The 17025-nt window shown below is 40.3% G+C and overlaps 1 protein-coding gene across 1 annotated transcript in view; it reads left to right on the forward strand.

The window, feature by feature from the left end:
- Positions 1–13628, forward strand: part of LOC127094702 (uncharacterized) — a 53888-nt gene extending 40260 nt beyond the window's left edge. Inside the window, exon 7 of the mRNA XM_051033497.1 lies at positions 13587–13628. Within this exon, the coding sequence (XP_050889454.1) occupies positions 13587–13628 (42 nt within the window). The remainder of the gene's footprint in view (positions 1–13586) is intronic.
- The last annotated feature ends 3397 nt before the right edge of the window (positions 13629–17025 follow it).

Consider the following 17025-nt stretch of genomic DNA (forward strand, 5'->3'; position numbering starts at 1 on the left):
GAAAAATGAGTTGATCCCCACCCGTACTGTTACAGGATGGAGAGTTTGCATAGACTATATAAGACTAAACACTACTACAAGGAAGGACCATTTTCCTTTACCTTTTATCGATCAGATGTTGGAAAGATTGACAGGTCATGATTTCTACTGTTTTCTGGATGGGTACTCAGGGTACAACCAAATTGCGGTGGCACCTGAGGATCAAGAAAAAACAGCATTCACATGCCCATACAGAATCTTTGCTTATAGAAGGATGCCATTTGGGTTATGCAACGCACCTGCAACATTTCAGAGGTGCATGACATCCATATTTTCGGATATGCTTGAAAAGCACATGGAAGTGTTTATGGATGATTTTTCGGTTTTTGGATCTTCCTTCGAAAATTGTTTGTATAATCTGTCACTTGTGCTGGAAAGGTGTCAACAAACCAATCTAATTCTGAATTGGGAAAAGTGTCACTTCATGGTGAGAGAAGGGATAGTACTAGGTCATAAAATTTCCCATTAGGGGATAGAAGTTGACAAGGCAAAAGTGGAAGTGATCGCCAATCTACCTCACCCTGTGAACGAGAAAGGTATACGGAGTTTCTTGGGACATGCAGGATTCTATCGTAGGTTCATCAAAGATTTCTCCAAGATCGCAAAACCTTTGACTAGCCTGCTTGTGAAGGATACTCCGTTTCTGTTTGACAAAAAGTGCAACGAAGCCTTCGAGATTCTGAAAAATAAATTGGTGTCCGCTCCTATAGTGATCTCGCCTGACTGGTCTCTACCCTTTGAGATAATGTGCGATGCGAGCGATATAGCAGTAGGGGCAGTCTTGGGACAAAGAAAAGAAAAACGCCTCCACGTCATCTACTATGCTAGCCATGTGTTGAATCCAGCCCAGATGAATTATGCAACCACAGAAAAGGAGTTACTGGCGGTGGTTTATGCCTTTGACAAATTTCGGCAATACTTGTTGAGAACAAAGGTAATTGTTTATACTGACCATGCTGCATTGAAATATCTTTTTTCTAAACAGGACTCGAAGCCAAGACTGCTCAGATGGATCTTGCTGTTGCAAGAATTTGACCTTGAAATTCGAGACAAAAAGGGGTGTGAAAACACCGTTGCTGACCATCTCTCCCGAATGTCTCCGATTGAAGAAACGGAAGAAGAACATCCCATAAAGGACGAGTTTATAGATGAAAGAATCCTCGCGGTGGTGGGTGTTCCTTGGTTTGCAGACTATGCAAACTACCTGGTAGGTGGTATAATTCCTGATGACTTTGATTATAACAAAAAGAAAAAGTTTCTTCATGATTGCAGGTTTTATTTATGGGACGAACCATTCTTGTATAAGAAAGGGGTAGACGGACTAATTTGTCGATGTGTCCCTGAGGAAGAACAAAATGAAGTCTTAAAAGCTTGTCATGACTCAGATTATGGGGGACACTTTAGTGGAGACAGGACAACCGCAAAAGTTCTCCAATCCGGGTTGTACTGGCCCACGTTGTTTAAGGATGCCCAAGTCGTGGTGAAGGAATGTGACAGATGCCAACGGACAGGAAATATCTCTAGAAAGAATCAAATGCCTCAAAAGGGCATGCTTGAAGTGGAATTATTTGATGTTTGGGGAATAGACTTTATGGGACCATTTCCACCCTCATTTGGGAAAAATTATATTCTGGTGGCTGTGGACTACGTCTCCAAATGGGTGGAAGCCGTAGCTCTCCCCTCTAATGACGCTAGAGCAGTGGTAAGCTTCCTTAAACAAAATATCTTCTCCAGGTTTGGTGTGCCTCGAGCACTTATCAGTGATGAAGGAACACATTTCTTGAATAAGCTCATGGAGAACTTATTAAAGAAATATAATGTGAAGCACAAGATTGCCACACCATATCATCCCCAGACGAGTCGTCAAGTTGAAGTGTCTAATCGGCAAATTAAAAAGATTTTGGAAAAAACAGTCAGTGCTTCACGGAAAGATTGGGCAATCAAATTGGATGACGCGCTATGGGCGTACCGAACCGCTTTCAAAACACCAATTGGCATGTCTCCATATCAGCTGATTTATGGTAAGGCTTGTCATCTTCCTTTGGAATTGGAGCACAAAGCCTTTTGGGCATCCAAGTTCTTAAATTGTGATCTTGCAAAAGCCGGTGAATCCCGAATTCTTCAACTTCACGAGTTAAAAGAATTTCGTAATCAGGCATATGAGAATGCGAAGATGTACAAGGAGCAAACACGGAAGTGGCATGATCAGAGAATCATCAGGAAAGATTTATGGGAAGGACAACTGGTATTGTTGTTCAATTCGCGGCTCAAGTTGTTTCCTGGGAAATTAAAGTCCAGATGGTCCGGGCCATTTGTCGTGCATAAGGTTTTTCCACACGGAGTAATATATATTAAGAACCAAGACAATGAAGATATATTCAAGGTGAACGGCCAGAGGCTGAAGCCATATTACAGAGGCCAACAACCGGGTTTGATTGACCATATGCGCCTCGCCTAATGAGGTTGTTAGACGGTGTGGCTAGTGATCGAGAGGGGGGGTGAATAGATCACCTCTTTAAAATTAACGGATTTAACGTTTTATCAGAGTTTTCAAAGTTGGCGGAAAAATCAGTCCCGAATCGACTTCCGTCTATTCTGAACCGCTACTAGAAAGCCGGATACACAAGTTTAATTGCTGGATTTTAATGAGAATGACAGAAACAATTCACACCAGAATTTTAACTAATTGAATGCACTTATCATTAAAGTCTATTTCCAATGAATAAAATCTAGCTAACCGTTTTATCAAACAGTTGGTGTGTATGTGATCGATGATAAACAACAATGGAGTTTGATTAAAGTTTTCTTGCCACTGCTGTCTTGAAAAAGAAACAATCACCACACACTAACTGAAATTACGAAAACAGTTTGAAAAACGTAAAGAGGAGTAAGGTAAGAGTACGATACGCAGAGATTTGGTAAGGAAGTTCCCCACGTCGTCCTCGCGTGTGGGTACGTCTCCCTCTCAATTTCAAATGAAATTGAGAACTTTGATTATCAATTATTGCCGAATCCGTTGATACAAGGTTATGGTACAAAGACAGAATTCTAAACTCTAAGAACCTCTTCTTGTATAAACCTTGACTTGATCTGAGCACGATCAAGATTTTCCTGCACAAAGTTGCAAACAATTCACCGGTTCCACGACCTGCTTGCGAAATCCCCCGATCTCCAAACGCAACGCTGCGGCTGAATATGTTCTGCAAATGTGACTCCCAAACCCTCAAGAACACTCCAGTTCTTGAAGGACAAACCAGTAGGTTTTTCCTAGAAACCCCCTTCAATCTTCGACTCAGCTAGATCCTCGATCGTTCCACTGCAAACCACAGCTAGATCCTTGATCGTACCACTGAACGTTATCTCGATGCTTCTTTAATCCAAAGAACAAGAATGGTTATGTGTAAATGTTCTTGAAGAAAAGTGATTGAGAAGATGAAGAAGATGAAGTCTCTTTCAGGTTTCTAATTGCTCTCAAACAATTGCTCCAACACTGCTTTTGATCTGTGTTCAATTGTTTTCCCTCTATGAATTCGTGTTTTTGCACTGCTGTCACAACCTGTGTTTTATATGCTGCAAAATTGATGCTGTTATAACATAAAACAGTTTTATGTATTGATGCATACAAATGTGTATCGATGCATACTGTAAGTAATGTAAATTTTGATGAATTTTATTATTCATGTATCGATGCAAAAGTCGTGTGTATCGATGCAAATGCTTATTACACTAGTATGTATCGATGCCTGGTGCGTATGTGTTGATACACAAGCTGTTTCACTTAGTCATATATCGATGCAGGAATCGTGTGTATCGATGCATAGAGTATTTTGTCTTCCATGTATTGATGCATGACTCGTATGCATCGATGCATACTGAACTGAAAGGGTTTGTGATTTATCACATGCTGTATGTATCGATGCAGAGGCTTTATGTATCGATGCTTACTGACATAAAATGCATTTTAATTTTTATTCAAAGGGAAGTATCAATGTATATTTATATGTACAGTTATGTAACAATAGAGTGGGATGAGAAACATAATAAAACACACATGTATCATGTAATGCAATGCACAACCAACATTTGGATGATGATCACACAATTTGCTATCATTAAAAATTAATTCAAGATAAAGAATTTTCTCACAAACTCCCCCTTTTTGATGATGGCAAATTCTTGGCAAGATGTGTGATACTCCCCCTGAGTTTGTGCATATCTGCATTTTCTCCCCCTTTGTCAACATCAAAAAGAGGAAGAAACATAGTTATCAAGGTAGCATAGTGTAGCAGGACATGGCAAGAAATGGATAACAGGCTATCAATCACATAGAATGACGCTTCAAAGTAAAGAATCATTCACAAAGAATGAAGAATAAGGGCAATAACAATAGAGATAAACAGAATTAGAAACGCGTTTTAAAGATGCGAACGAGTTTAAGAGTTACATAAGCTAAACCATATATTGTGCAACACAATAAAACATGAGCAAGATGAAATGAAATGCAGTGAGATGTAAAGATGGTGGGTTAATTTGGATTGTTGCCACCACAGGACTCCTCATCATGTCTGTCAGGATCTCGGTAGCTTGGCGGAGGCGGAGGAGGAGGCATTGTGTCTGGATTTTTGCCCATGAAGGAGTATTGCCGAAATCGGTTCTGAACTTCAATGCTTCTAAAGCTGTCCATAATCCCAGGATTTTCACGGCAGTCATCCATAAAGCCGGACATTTCGTTGTAGAAAACCTGATGCCATTTAACCAAGTCTTGGTGCCAAGCGTGTTGATTGTGATACATCCGTGTATGCTCATCATGCCAGTCCCGATGCTCGTTGTGCCATTCAGATTGTTGAACATGCCAGTATCGTGCTTCTTCATGGCGTTCTTTGTTGACAATTTCCATCTGTTGAAGCATATGAGTGATGTCCGCATTTGGTGTTGGGGCTGAAGTACCACCGGAGAATGGAGGTGCTGTAGGTTCAGGGACGTAGTTGGTAGGAGACCACCTTCGTGGCACCCACTCACCCCAACCAGTATTGGCTTCAGCTTGTGGTGCATCTGTTTCAGCCGCATCCTGCATCTCTTCATCAGGCTGATCTTCAGCAAGATGGATGCGTTCCGAAGGCACGTCAAAATTGTAAATTCTGGTTTTGGATTTTCTTTCGAAGAAATAGAAGCATTTGCGGTCCTTGTCCCACCGATATCCCATATGCGATAGAGTGGCAGAGTCAAACTCTTGAGCTGCAGATGGTGATAGGAGAGGCACAATAGGTATTGCAAGTTTCCAATACTTAAGAATTTTCATTATCTGAGAGGCATAACCTAAAGCTACATTCTTGGAGTTGTCTCGCACAAAGAATAGACGTTTTACAAAGTAGTTCGCCCAATTTAGGAGAACCTTATTTTGCAGAATGTAGAGAAGATGTATGCTAGGCCTATCCAACCGAGAGTGTCCGCTGTTTGTTGGACGCAGAATATGTGTGATAATCCAGTGAAGAATACGCGGAGTTTGCTTGATCATACCTGACGTGACGTGTTCATCCTCACTCAACGGTCTATCAATCTTTAGGATAGAGGTTATAAAGTCCTGTATGTCAAATTCAGGATCAAAATGCAGGTCATGCCAGCACTTGAAAACCATCGACGGAGACGGCATTTGAAATACCGTTTCCCAATCAGAGGCTTCAAAGGTATATGTTCTGACTCCGATAGAACACCGGAACATATAGCCTCTACCAGTTTGTAAACCAGCATAAAAGGCCCGGATGAAATCCTCATGATAGTCATCTTTTGTAGATAGAAAGGACCCAAGTCTTTGTGCATGTAAGAGTTCAACTACTTCATTTAGGTGCAGATGAACAGCATCTATTTTATCAAAGATATGAGGTTTCATTACCAACCTGGCCTTGAAGGATTCCTCAAATTCAGCAGCAATGGCAGGATGAAGTATGTCTAAGGCATTTGAAGGAACATCTGGTGGTTGCTGAGAAGTACCGGCTGCTTCCTTTCCCTTTCCTTTTTCTTTTGCTCTGGCTGGAATAGTGCGTGGAGGCATGGTGATGTGAGATTTAGGGTTTTACCAAGTTTGTGAGAGAGAGTGAAGATGAGGAGGATTAGGGTTAGCCACTGGTTTTGGGGTTTTTGAGGGCAGATGAGATGAAGTAATGAGATAGGAAGTGATATGATTGGCTGATGTGTCGATGCATGAGAGAGAAAGAAATGCATTTAATTCAGATAGCATCAGTATGTATCGATGCAGATAGTCATGCGTCGATGCCAAGTATTCAAAATTGTCATGTGTATCGATACATGCGATGGATGCGTCGATGCCAAGTGTTTACAATTGCCCTGTGTATCGATACATGCGATGGATGCATCGATACATCCTGAAGCAGTTTTTGAAAAAATTGCATTTTAGAATATATGAATCGATGCAGGCTTCGTTTGTGTCGATGCATACTGATGCTGAACCAGTTTTTAATGAATTTTAATGCAGTATGAATATGCATTATGCACTGTCATGATGATTATGCTCAACAGAGATTCAGAAGTTAAATTGTTGGTGTGCACACAATATGGACAGGAGTATATGCAGTCAAATTTTGTATCAACTAGAGTAAGAACATTTGATGTAACATACACAATCACTTAGCAATGAGAAAATTGTAGAAAGGATTGATATTACCTCTGTTGGAGAACTCGTGTGATGGATAATTGACATCTAAAACAGCTCTTATTAACCATGGTGAGGCATAATATAATTAAGAGATAACATGCTTATGACATCAATTGAGAAAGATCTAAGATTCCCAATTCGCGACGAATGTTGAAGAAAGGTTCCGTTGCCAATGGTTTAGTGAAAATATCAGCGAGCTGATTTTTGGAATCGACGTGCTCAAAGACAACGTCTTCTTTTTCAACATGGTCACAAAGGAAATGATGTCTAATCTCTATGTGTTTAGTGCGTGAGTGTAAAACAGGGTTTTTAGTAAGGTTTATTGCACTAGTGTTGTCACATTTGATAGGAATACGTTTGAGTTGAATGTTGAAGTCTTGTAGTTGCTGCTTCAGCCATAAGATCTGAGCGCAACAACTACCGGCTGCAACGTATTCTGCCTCTGCAGTTGACAAAGCCACAGAAACTTGCTTTTTGCTATGCCAACTGACCAAGGAGTTTGAAAACAGGTGACATGTACCACTTGTGCTCTTCCTATCTGATTTGCAGCCAGCAAAATCAGAATCGGAGTACCCTACTAAGCTACAATCACTTCCTTTGGAATACCAAAGCCCATATTTAGGTGTTCCGTGAAGGTATCTAAATATGCGCTTTACCGCTTTAAGGTGCGATTCCTTAGGATTTGATTGATAGCGTGCACACATACAAACACTAAACATGATGTCAGGTCTAGAAGCAGAAAGATACAAGAGAGATCCAATCATACCTCTGAACCTTTTGACATCTACACACTTACCATGCTCATCCTTGTCCAGATTTCCGTTGGTAGGCATTGGGGTGTCAATCGATTTTGAGTCATTCATTCCAAAGCGCTTGAGTAGTTCTCTGCAGTATTTTGTTTGACATACTGCCGTACCCTCATCAAGTTGCTTTATTTGCAGTCCTAGGTAGTAGTTCAGCTCCCCCATTAGACTCATCTCAAATTCACCCTGCATAACCTTAGAAAATTCTTCGACCAAGTGTATGTTAGTTGAACCAAATATGATATCGTCGACATAAACTTGAACTAAAAGAATGTGCTTCCCTTTGTGTTTAATAAAGAGTGTATTGTCCACTTTACCTCTTGAATATCCATGATCAATTAGGAATTTGCTAAGCCTTTCATACCAAACCCGAGGGGCTTGTTTAAGACCATACAAAGCTCGTTTTAATTTGTAAACATGATCTGGATTTTCAGCATTTTCAAAACCGGGAGGTTGTGAAACATATACTTCTTCATTTATGACACCATTAAGAAAGGCACTCTTTACGTCCATTTGGTAAAGCTTAAAATCCTTAGAACACGCATAGGCAAGCAAAAGACGTATAGCTTCAAGGCGAGCAACTGGAGCATAAGTTTCCTCATAGTCTATGCCCTCCTCTTGGTTAAACCCTTGTGCTACTAAGCGTGCCTTGTTCCTAGTAATCACTCCGTTTTCATCAAGCTTGTTTCTAAAAACCCACTTAGTGCCTATGATATGATGATCTCGCGGACGAGGGACAAGTTCCCAAACGTCATTTCTTTTAAATTGATTAAGCTCTTCTTGCATGGCCATTAGCCAAAATTCATCAATCAAGGCCTCTTTGGCATTTTTAGGTTCTACTTGTGAAACAAACGCGAAGTGAGAACAAAAGTTACTTATCTTAGACCGGGTCATTACTCCCTTTGAAATGTCTCCCAAAATGTTGTCAATGGGATGGTCTTTTGAGGATCTCCAAGCTGTTGGAAGATCATTCACTTCAGCTGTCTTTTCTTCCTCAATTTCTTCATGACTAGTATCTTCCTCCTTCTCATGGGCAGCTGTTTTGGACTGATCAGTTTCCTCAACAGCTTCCTTGAGTATGTCTTCTGTAGATACACCTGCGTCATCAAAAGAAATACCTTTTCCGACATTTTTCGGATAAGACTCATCAAACGAAACATGAACAGATTCTTCAACAGTAAGTAAACACTTATTATACACTCTATATGCCTTACTTGACAGTGAGTAACCAAGAAAAATACCTTCATCCGCTTTTGCGTCAAACTTCCCAATGTTTTCCTTACCGTTATTCAAAACAAAACATTTACAACCGAATACGTGAAGATGTGACAAGTTTGGTTTTCTTCCTTTCAAAAGTTCATAAGGAGTTTTGTTTAAAATAGGGCGAATTGAGATTCTGTTTAGAACATAACAGGCTGTGCTAACAGCATCAGCCCAAAAGTATTTTGGTAATCCACCCTCATTAAGCATTGTTCTTGCCAACTCCTCTAAAACACGATTTTTACGCTCCACAACGCCATTTTGTTGTGGAGTGCGAGGAGCTGAAAAGTTATGCTCAATACCATACTTGTCACAAAACTTCTCAAAGTGATAATTTTGAAACTCACCACCATGATCGCTATGAATTGTAACTATTTTGGAATTCATTTTGTTTTGGGACAGATTTGTAAAGTTTTTAAAAGCAGAAAAAGTTTCATCTTTGCTATGAAGGAATATAGTCCAAGTGAATCTAGAGTAGTCATCTACTATTACAAAGCCATAGTAATTTCCACCTAGGCTCTTTGTCCTAGAAGGTCCAAAGAGGTCCATATGGAGAAGCTCAAGGGGTCGTGAGGTTGAAATTACATTTTTAGATTTAAAGGACACCCTTGTTTGCTTTCCCATTTGGCACGCGTCACATAGGTGGTCTTTTGAAAATTTTATTTTTGGTAGACCGACTACTAGATCCTTAGACACAACCTTATTAAGCAAATCGAAATTAACATGCGCTAAACGTCTATGCCAAAGCCAAGAATCATCATTCAAGGTGACTAGACATTTAGTACTTGTTAAAGGTACATCAAACAAGTCAAGCATATAGATATTGTTTACTCTTACACCCTTAAACACAATGTTTTGTTCAACATGTTCAATTATGCAACAAGTTTTTGTAAACGACACTTTATAGCCCATGTCGCATAGTTGACTTATGCTTAACAAATTTTGTTTAAGTCCCTCAACTAAATGGACATTTGAAATAGTAGTGGTGGAGGGATTACCTACACTACCTTTGCCGAGTATAGCTCCTTTGTTGTTGTCTCCATAAGTGACATATCCCTTCTTCTTTGCCTTGAAGTCTATAAAGAGCGATATGTCACCGGTCATGTGCCTTGAGCAGCCGCTGTCAAGAAACCACCTTCTATCTGCGGAGGCAAGGCACTCATCCTACAACATCAAAAGAGAGAAGTTGGTACCCAATTTTCATTGGGTCCAAGTGGGTAAGTGCTAACATGGTTGCCTTTTGGCTTCCATTGGTAAATGCCTTTAGGGACAAGAAATCTCCTAAATTTGCATTTTTCAATGGTATGGCCAGCATGGCAACAATAATGACATAAACCATGATGATGTGTTTGTTGTTTCTTGTTCATTGAATCCTTTAGAATAAAAGAGTATTTTGCATATGGAGGATTCAATGACTTCTTAAACAACTTGGGGTCAACGGCATAAGTAACTTTAGGTTGTAGCGCTTTCTCTAATTTGACCTTAAGAGTGTTTACCTCTTTTTGCCAAATATAACAAGCGTCACAATACCTAACTCTACTACATCCGTCAATGTCAATAGTTTTTGAATTTTCTGCAATACTAGTTTTCAATGCTTCTAACTCACTTTCAGCTTTGTTTACTTTACCTTCCAAAAAAGAAAAAATATGTTTGTCAGAAGATAGTCTTTTAAAAGCATCTACAGCTTCGTTATGCAGTTTTTCAAAAGCTATTTTTAGTTCTGAAAAAGACATAGAGGAGAAATTATCGTAATAGGCTTGTTTTACCTTTTTGTCATTGTTTTTCTTCTTGTGGTAGGACAAATTTTTTGTGTGAGCCATAAGGCACAAATTTGCAGCTTCATCATCATCACTTGAGCTTTGTGTGCTTGATGAATCACTATCACTTTCCCATGCAATATACGCTCTTCTTTGTTTGTTGTACCCTTTTGGAGAATCTTTTCTTTGATCCTTATACTTCATAGGGCAGTCCGTTTTATAGTGTCCGGATTTACCACAATTAAAACAGGATCCTCTTCCTCTACTCTTCTTGTTCTCTTCTTGTTTCGAATTTGTAGATTGTTTTCAAAACTTTATGAGATTTTTGTCGGAATGCTTGACTCCATTCTTTCGAATGAATCTATTGTATCTCCTTACAAACAGTCCCATTTCCTCATCATCCGAGTCTTTGTCACTACTTGAATCATTGTCGCTTTGCTCTTTTCGTGAGGACTTAGAGCTAGAAGCCACAAGAGCTATTGGCTTCTTCTCTCCCTCTTTGTCTCTTTTCTTCTCCTTTTCCTTCTTACTTTTATTCTCATATTTTTCAAGACTTTCCAAAGCTTGCTGATGTTCTTCCAGCTTTCCAAACAGAGTTGTAATCGTGAGTCTTGTAAGATCGTTGGCTTCCTTGATTGCTGTAACTTTAGGTTGCCACTCCCTGCTAAGACACCTGAGAATTTTATTAGTAGCAATTTCATTGGAAATAGGTTTTCCAAGAGCATTCAATCGGTTAGTTAGATGAGTGAATCTCTTTTGCATGTCGGAGATGGATTCTCCTTGTTTCATGCGAAAGAGCTCAAACTCTTGATTGAGTGTGTTAATGCGGGACTGTTTTACTTCAGTAGTACCCTCATGGGCAACTTCTAAAGCGTCCCACATTTCTTTAGCTGTCGTGCAATGGGATACTCGATAATACTCATCAACACCAAGTGCTGAAATTAACATGTTACGAGCTCTCCAATCGCACGACCACTTTTTCTCATCTTTCTCATTCCAATCATCTTCTGGTTTAGGTACTATGGCGCCAGCCGCATTTGTCATAGTGATTTGAAACGGACCGTTTTCAATGGCAGCCCATACCAACCTATCCACAGAATTTATATGAACTCGCATGTAGTCTTTCCAGTAGCCATAATTTTCACCGTTGAAAATAGGCGCTCTATTATACGCCCCCTTTGGTTCAGAATCCATACTGTTACAGGCAGCCACAGAGCACCAGCGAACCGGCGCTCTGATACCACTTGTTAGACGGTGTGGCTAGTGATCGAGAGGGGGGGTGAATAGATCACCTCTTTAAAATTAACGGATTTAACGTTTTATCAGAGTTTTCAAAGTTGGCGGAAAAATCAGTCCCGAATCGACTTCCGTCTATTCTGAACCGCTACTAGAAAGCCGGACACACAAGTTTAATTGCTGGATTTTAATGAGAATGACAGAAACAATTCACACCAGAATTTTAACTAATTGAATGCACTTATCATTAAAGTCTATTTCCAATGAATAAAATCTAGCTAACCGTTTTATCAAACAGTTGGTGTGTATGTGATCGATGATAAACAGCAATGGAGTTTGATTAAAGTTTTCTTGCCACTGCTGTCTTGAAAAAGAAACAATCACCACACACTAACTGAAATTACGAAAACAGTTTGAAAAACGTAAAGAGGAGTAAGGTAAGAGTACGATACGCAGAGATTTGGTAAGGAAGTTCCCCACGTCGTCCTCGCGTGTGGGTACGTCTCCCTCTCAATTTCAAATGAAATTGAGAACTTTGATTATCAATTATTGCCGAATCCGTTGATACAAGGTTATGGTACAAAGACATAATTCTAAACTCTAAGAACCTCTTCTTGTATAAACCTTGACTTGATCTGAGCACGATCAAGATTTTCCTGCACAAAGTTGCAAACAATTCACCGGTTCCACGACCTGCTTGCGAAATCCCCCGATCTCCAAACGCAACACTGCGGCTGAATATGTTCTGCAAATGTGACTCCCAAACCCTCAAGAACACTCCAGTTCTTGAAGGACAAACCAGTAGGTTTTTCCTAGAAACCCCCTTCAATCTTCGACTCAGCTAGATCCTCGATCGTTCCACTGCAAACCACAGCTAGATCCTTGATCGTACCACTGAACGTTATCTCGATGCTTCTTTAATCCAAAGAACAAGAATGGTTATGTGTAAATGTTCTTGAAGAAAAGTGATTGAGAAGATGAAGAAGATGAAGTCTCTTTCAGGTTTCTAATTGCTCTCAAACAATTGCTCCAACACTGCTTTTGATCTGTGTTCAATTGTTTTCCCTCTATGAATTCGTGTTTTTGCACTGCTGTCACAACCTGTGTTTTATATGCTGCAAAATTGATGCTGTTATAACATAAAACAGTTTTATGTATTGATGCATACAAATGTGTATCGATGCATACTGTAAGTAATGTAAATTTTGATGAATTTTATTATTCATGTATCGATGCAAAAGTCGTGTGTATCGATGCAAATGCTTATTACACTAGTATGTATCGATGCCTGGTGCGTATGTGTTGATACACAGGCTGTTTCACTTAGTCATGTATCGATGCAGGAATCGTGTGTATCGATGCATAAAGTATTTTGTCTTCCATGTATTGATGCATGACTCGTATGCATCGATGCATACTGAACTGAAAGGGTTTGTGATTTATCACATGCTGTATGTATCGATGCAGAGGCTTTATGTATCGATGCTTACTGACATAAAATGCATTTTAATTTTTATTCAAAGGGAAGTATCAATGTATGTTTATATGTACAGTTATGTAACAATAGAGTGGGATGAGAAACATAATAAAACACACATGTATCATGTAATGCAATGCACAACCAACATTTGGATGATGATCACACAATTTGCTATCATTAAAAATTAATTCAAGATAAAGAATTTTCTCACAGAGGTGGGCAACCGTCGAGCCATGCGACGTTAAACGAAGCGCTTCGTGGGAGGCAACCCACGTGTTCGATTGCTAACTTATTTTGTTTTTTTCGTTTCTTTTCTGTATGGGTGTGAAATGTTGTTGCAGGTAAGGAGAAAGTCTACCATAATCATAATCACGTCGCAGTGACAGGATGCCAGACCAAAGAAGCATTTTCGAATTCAGAAAATGTGAAAAACAGGGGCATCCACACGGCCACCCGTGTGCTGACACACGGTCGTGTTAATTAAAACAGAAAATTAACAAGGGTGCCCGTGTGCAGGAACACGGCCGTGTTAATTAAAACAGTGAGTTAACACGGGTACCCGTGTGCTGACACACGACCGTGTTAATTAAAACAGAAAATTAACACGGGTGCCCGTGTGCAGGAACACGGCCGTGTTGTTTGTAACGGGTAAAAATTTCAAAATTTTTGATTTTGGGTATTTTCAATAGTGGGCCCCACTTGCTATTATATCTCTTCCACACCACTCATTCCCCCTTTTTCTGATTTTGGAAACCTCTTTCTACCTCTTCCTCCATTGTTAACCTAACTTCCATCAAACTAAGCTTCAATTTTCTCCTAGCTCCACTTACTTTCACATCCACTCACCTTCACAAAAAGTGTTCCCCTCGCCGTCCTCTACATAGTGACGGTTGCAGTTTTCACTAACCTTTTCGTTGGATTTTGAGAAATTTTTGTCAGGTACATTATGCCTCCAAAGCTTGCAAGCAAGGAGAAGGAGGTAGCCACGTCTTCTCGACCAAAACAACGGGTTAGACGCTCTACAAACAATCATGGCATTTTGTTTGACCAACCGGAGCATCAAGAAAGGTATGTCATTCTACCCAAACGTAAGCTTATTCCGACCAGATATATGTGTGATGCCACCCTGGATGAGTTAGGTTTGAAAGAAGAGGTGCACCGCATGTTCCATAACATTGGTATGTTGGAATACATGCAATTTGAGGCACCGACATTTGCTCGGATAACCCTTGAATTTTTTAGTACGGTTGAGTTCAAGATGCGGAGAAGGTGGACAGGGTCGGAGTTGGAGTTTTATGGGCAAATTACTTTCCGCATGTTTGATGAAGATCATGAGTTATCGGTTGCAGAACTGGGGAGTATTCTGAAACTCCCGGTATCTGGACCCGGATCCCCTCCGGACACTTTTTCTGCTGTTGATTTCTGGCAAGCTATTACAGGTAAAACTGGGTATAACTCCAGCTCAGGAAAGGCTTCTGGAATTCACAACCCGTGCTTTAGGTATGCACAAAAAGGGTTAGCATACACCCTATTCGGACGGGGTGATAGTACCGGGGTGGCGGCAAAGAGAGAATTATATTTTATGTATTGCATGGCTCACAATGAGCGAATCAATGCAGCGGCTTTCGCCGCCAATCATCTGAAACAGGTTGGCCATGCAACTACTGGGGATATTTCTGTAGGTGGTACGATCACGCAGATTGTGGGCCACTTCGGGTATGATCAACTTCTGATGGAAGAGACTGTAGTAATGGGCAAGAATAGGATTGACATGCACACGCTAGTCAATCAAAAAATGATTGCCATTCGGCCGACTCACTACGCTCTGATGATTCATAATGTGGAAGTGCTCGCACTACCGGCACCTGGGTCCATTAGCATTGCCAATGCTGCTAATTGGTTGTACACAGGTTCAGCCCAAGCGGGAGGGGAAGATGCACAGTTTGACCATGATCTTTCAGGTGAGAACATGGAAGAAGATGAGACCCACGGTATGCCGCCGCCACATGATTCGAGCCTACATGGTGAAGGCTCCTCTTTTATGTTGCAGGATCAGTGGGGTTGGATCCAGACGGAGATGGGAACTCTCCGCACCGAGCAGACCAGGCAAGGTGCGGAACTTGATAGACAAAGTGTGGAACTGTTCCGGCAAGGGACAATCATGGATGATATGCAGGCCATGATGCAACGTCTGATGTTGCATTTCCCGCACGATCCTCCGCCTCCTCCTCAACAGTGAGCACTTTAAGTCCCCTTCGTGTTTGAATTTAAACATTGGGGTCAATGTTTAGTTCAAGTGTTGGGGGTTTTTTCTCCTTTCATGTTTTATTTTATTTTAATTTGTTTTGTTTTTGTTATGTTATCATTATATTAGTATCTTTGTTTGTTTTGTTTGTTTTCTGTTCTTTTGGATCTACTGTGTGTACAGGGTGATGAGAAACGGTTGGACGAGCCCGGGGTCAATGGTAGTGGATGAATGACACCCCTCAAACTAAGGCTGATAAGGCACCCCGGAAGTTGATGCAACCTTGAGAAAAGAAGTCGGATACATTTTGGGGACACCGGACCAAGAAAGCGGTATGGAAAGACCAAGTCAGGAAAGAACCACATAACACGAAGAGACTTCAGAGCTTGCAAGCTAACCAACATGGTGAGATCACAAAACGCCAAACACGAAATATCAACATGAGAGTTCAGCCAGGTATGACTTTATCACTCTGATTTTGCGTATGTTCTGTTGACACGTCACAGCATGACAACACACACTGAGGCAAGTTGTTTGTTTAGCCAGGGTCTTTCTAGCCATCCCTATATGTATGTTTCCCTTCGTAAACCCCGTTGAGCCTTAGCCATTTTATTCATTGTAAACCCCATGTTAACGTTTAAGCATTATTCATCATGAACCCCCTGTTAACTTTTAATCATCCATTTCCTTTTATGTCATAACTCGGTATAATTGTGTGAATTGCAAGATGTGCAATAAAACTAAGTTTGGGGTGGAAATTTTGAAAGGGAAGGCAAGTGCATAAGATGAGATCATACAAAAAAAGAAAAATAGTATGTATTTTCTTTAAAAAAAAAAAAAGAAGAAAAAAAGAAAAGAAAAACAAAAGAGAAAAATGCACTTGCCGAGACCGTAGATTCTAACAGATATAAAATGCTCGGAAAAGTTGAGTAGAAAAAGAATCAAGAGAAGTGAAATTAACCCCCAGAGTATATGTGATGCACAGAAAAAAGAGAAAGAAAAATCACACAACATGACTACCGAGTTCAAAACGCTTTGTTATCCAATTTATTTTGTTTATCCCACCGTACCCAAGCCCCGTTACAACCTAAAAAGACCTCAAAAAAGTGTGTGGAATCTGCTGTGGTAGTGACATTAGAATGTATTCAAAGTTAAGAGTTGGTATTGCATACTGTGCTGTGAGTGTACACACCTAACCCTGAGAGATATTGTGAGTGTGTGAAAAGCTTGCAGGTGAAGAGGTTTCTGATGTGGAAATGTGGTAAACTGCCTGAATCGGAGAGACCTGAAACTCGATTGGAAAGGAAGAACACAAAGGGTGAAAGACTAGGTTGCATTGTGGAAAGCGAATTCGGGGGTGACCTTTGTTTGGACTCAATACATCACTTGAGGACAAGCAATGAGACAAGTTTGGGGTTGTGATCGGTCACCATTTCCATTGAATTCCCGCCGCTAATCCGACATATTTTCATCACCTTGGTAAGATTTATGGTTGTTTTTAGTTGCATTTGAGTCAATTAGCATGTTTTGTTTGT

Source organism: Lathyrus oleraceus, chromosome 6, assembly GCF_024323335.1.
Source record: "Lathyrus oleraceus cultivar Zhongwan6 chromosome 6, CAAS_Psat_ZW6_1.0, whole genome shotgun sequence".
NCBI classification, from domain to species: Eukaryota; Viridiplantae; Streptophyta; class Magnoliopsida; order Fabales; family Fabaceae; genus Lathyrus; species Lathyrus oleraceus.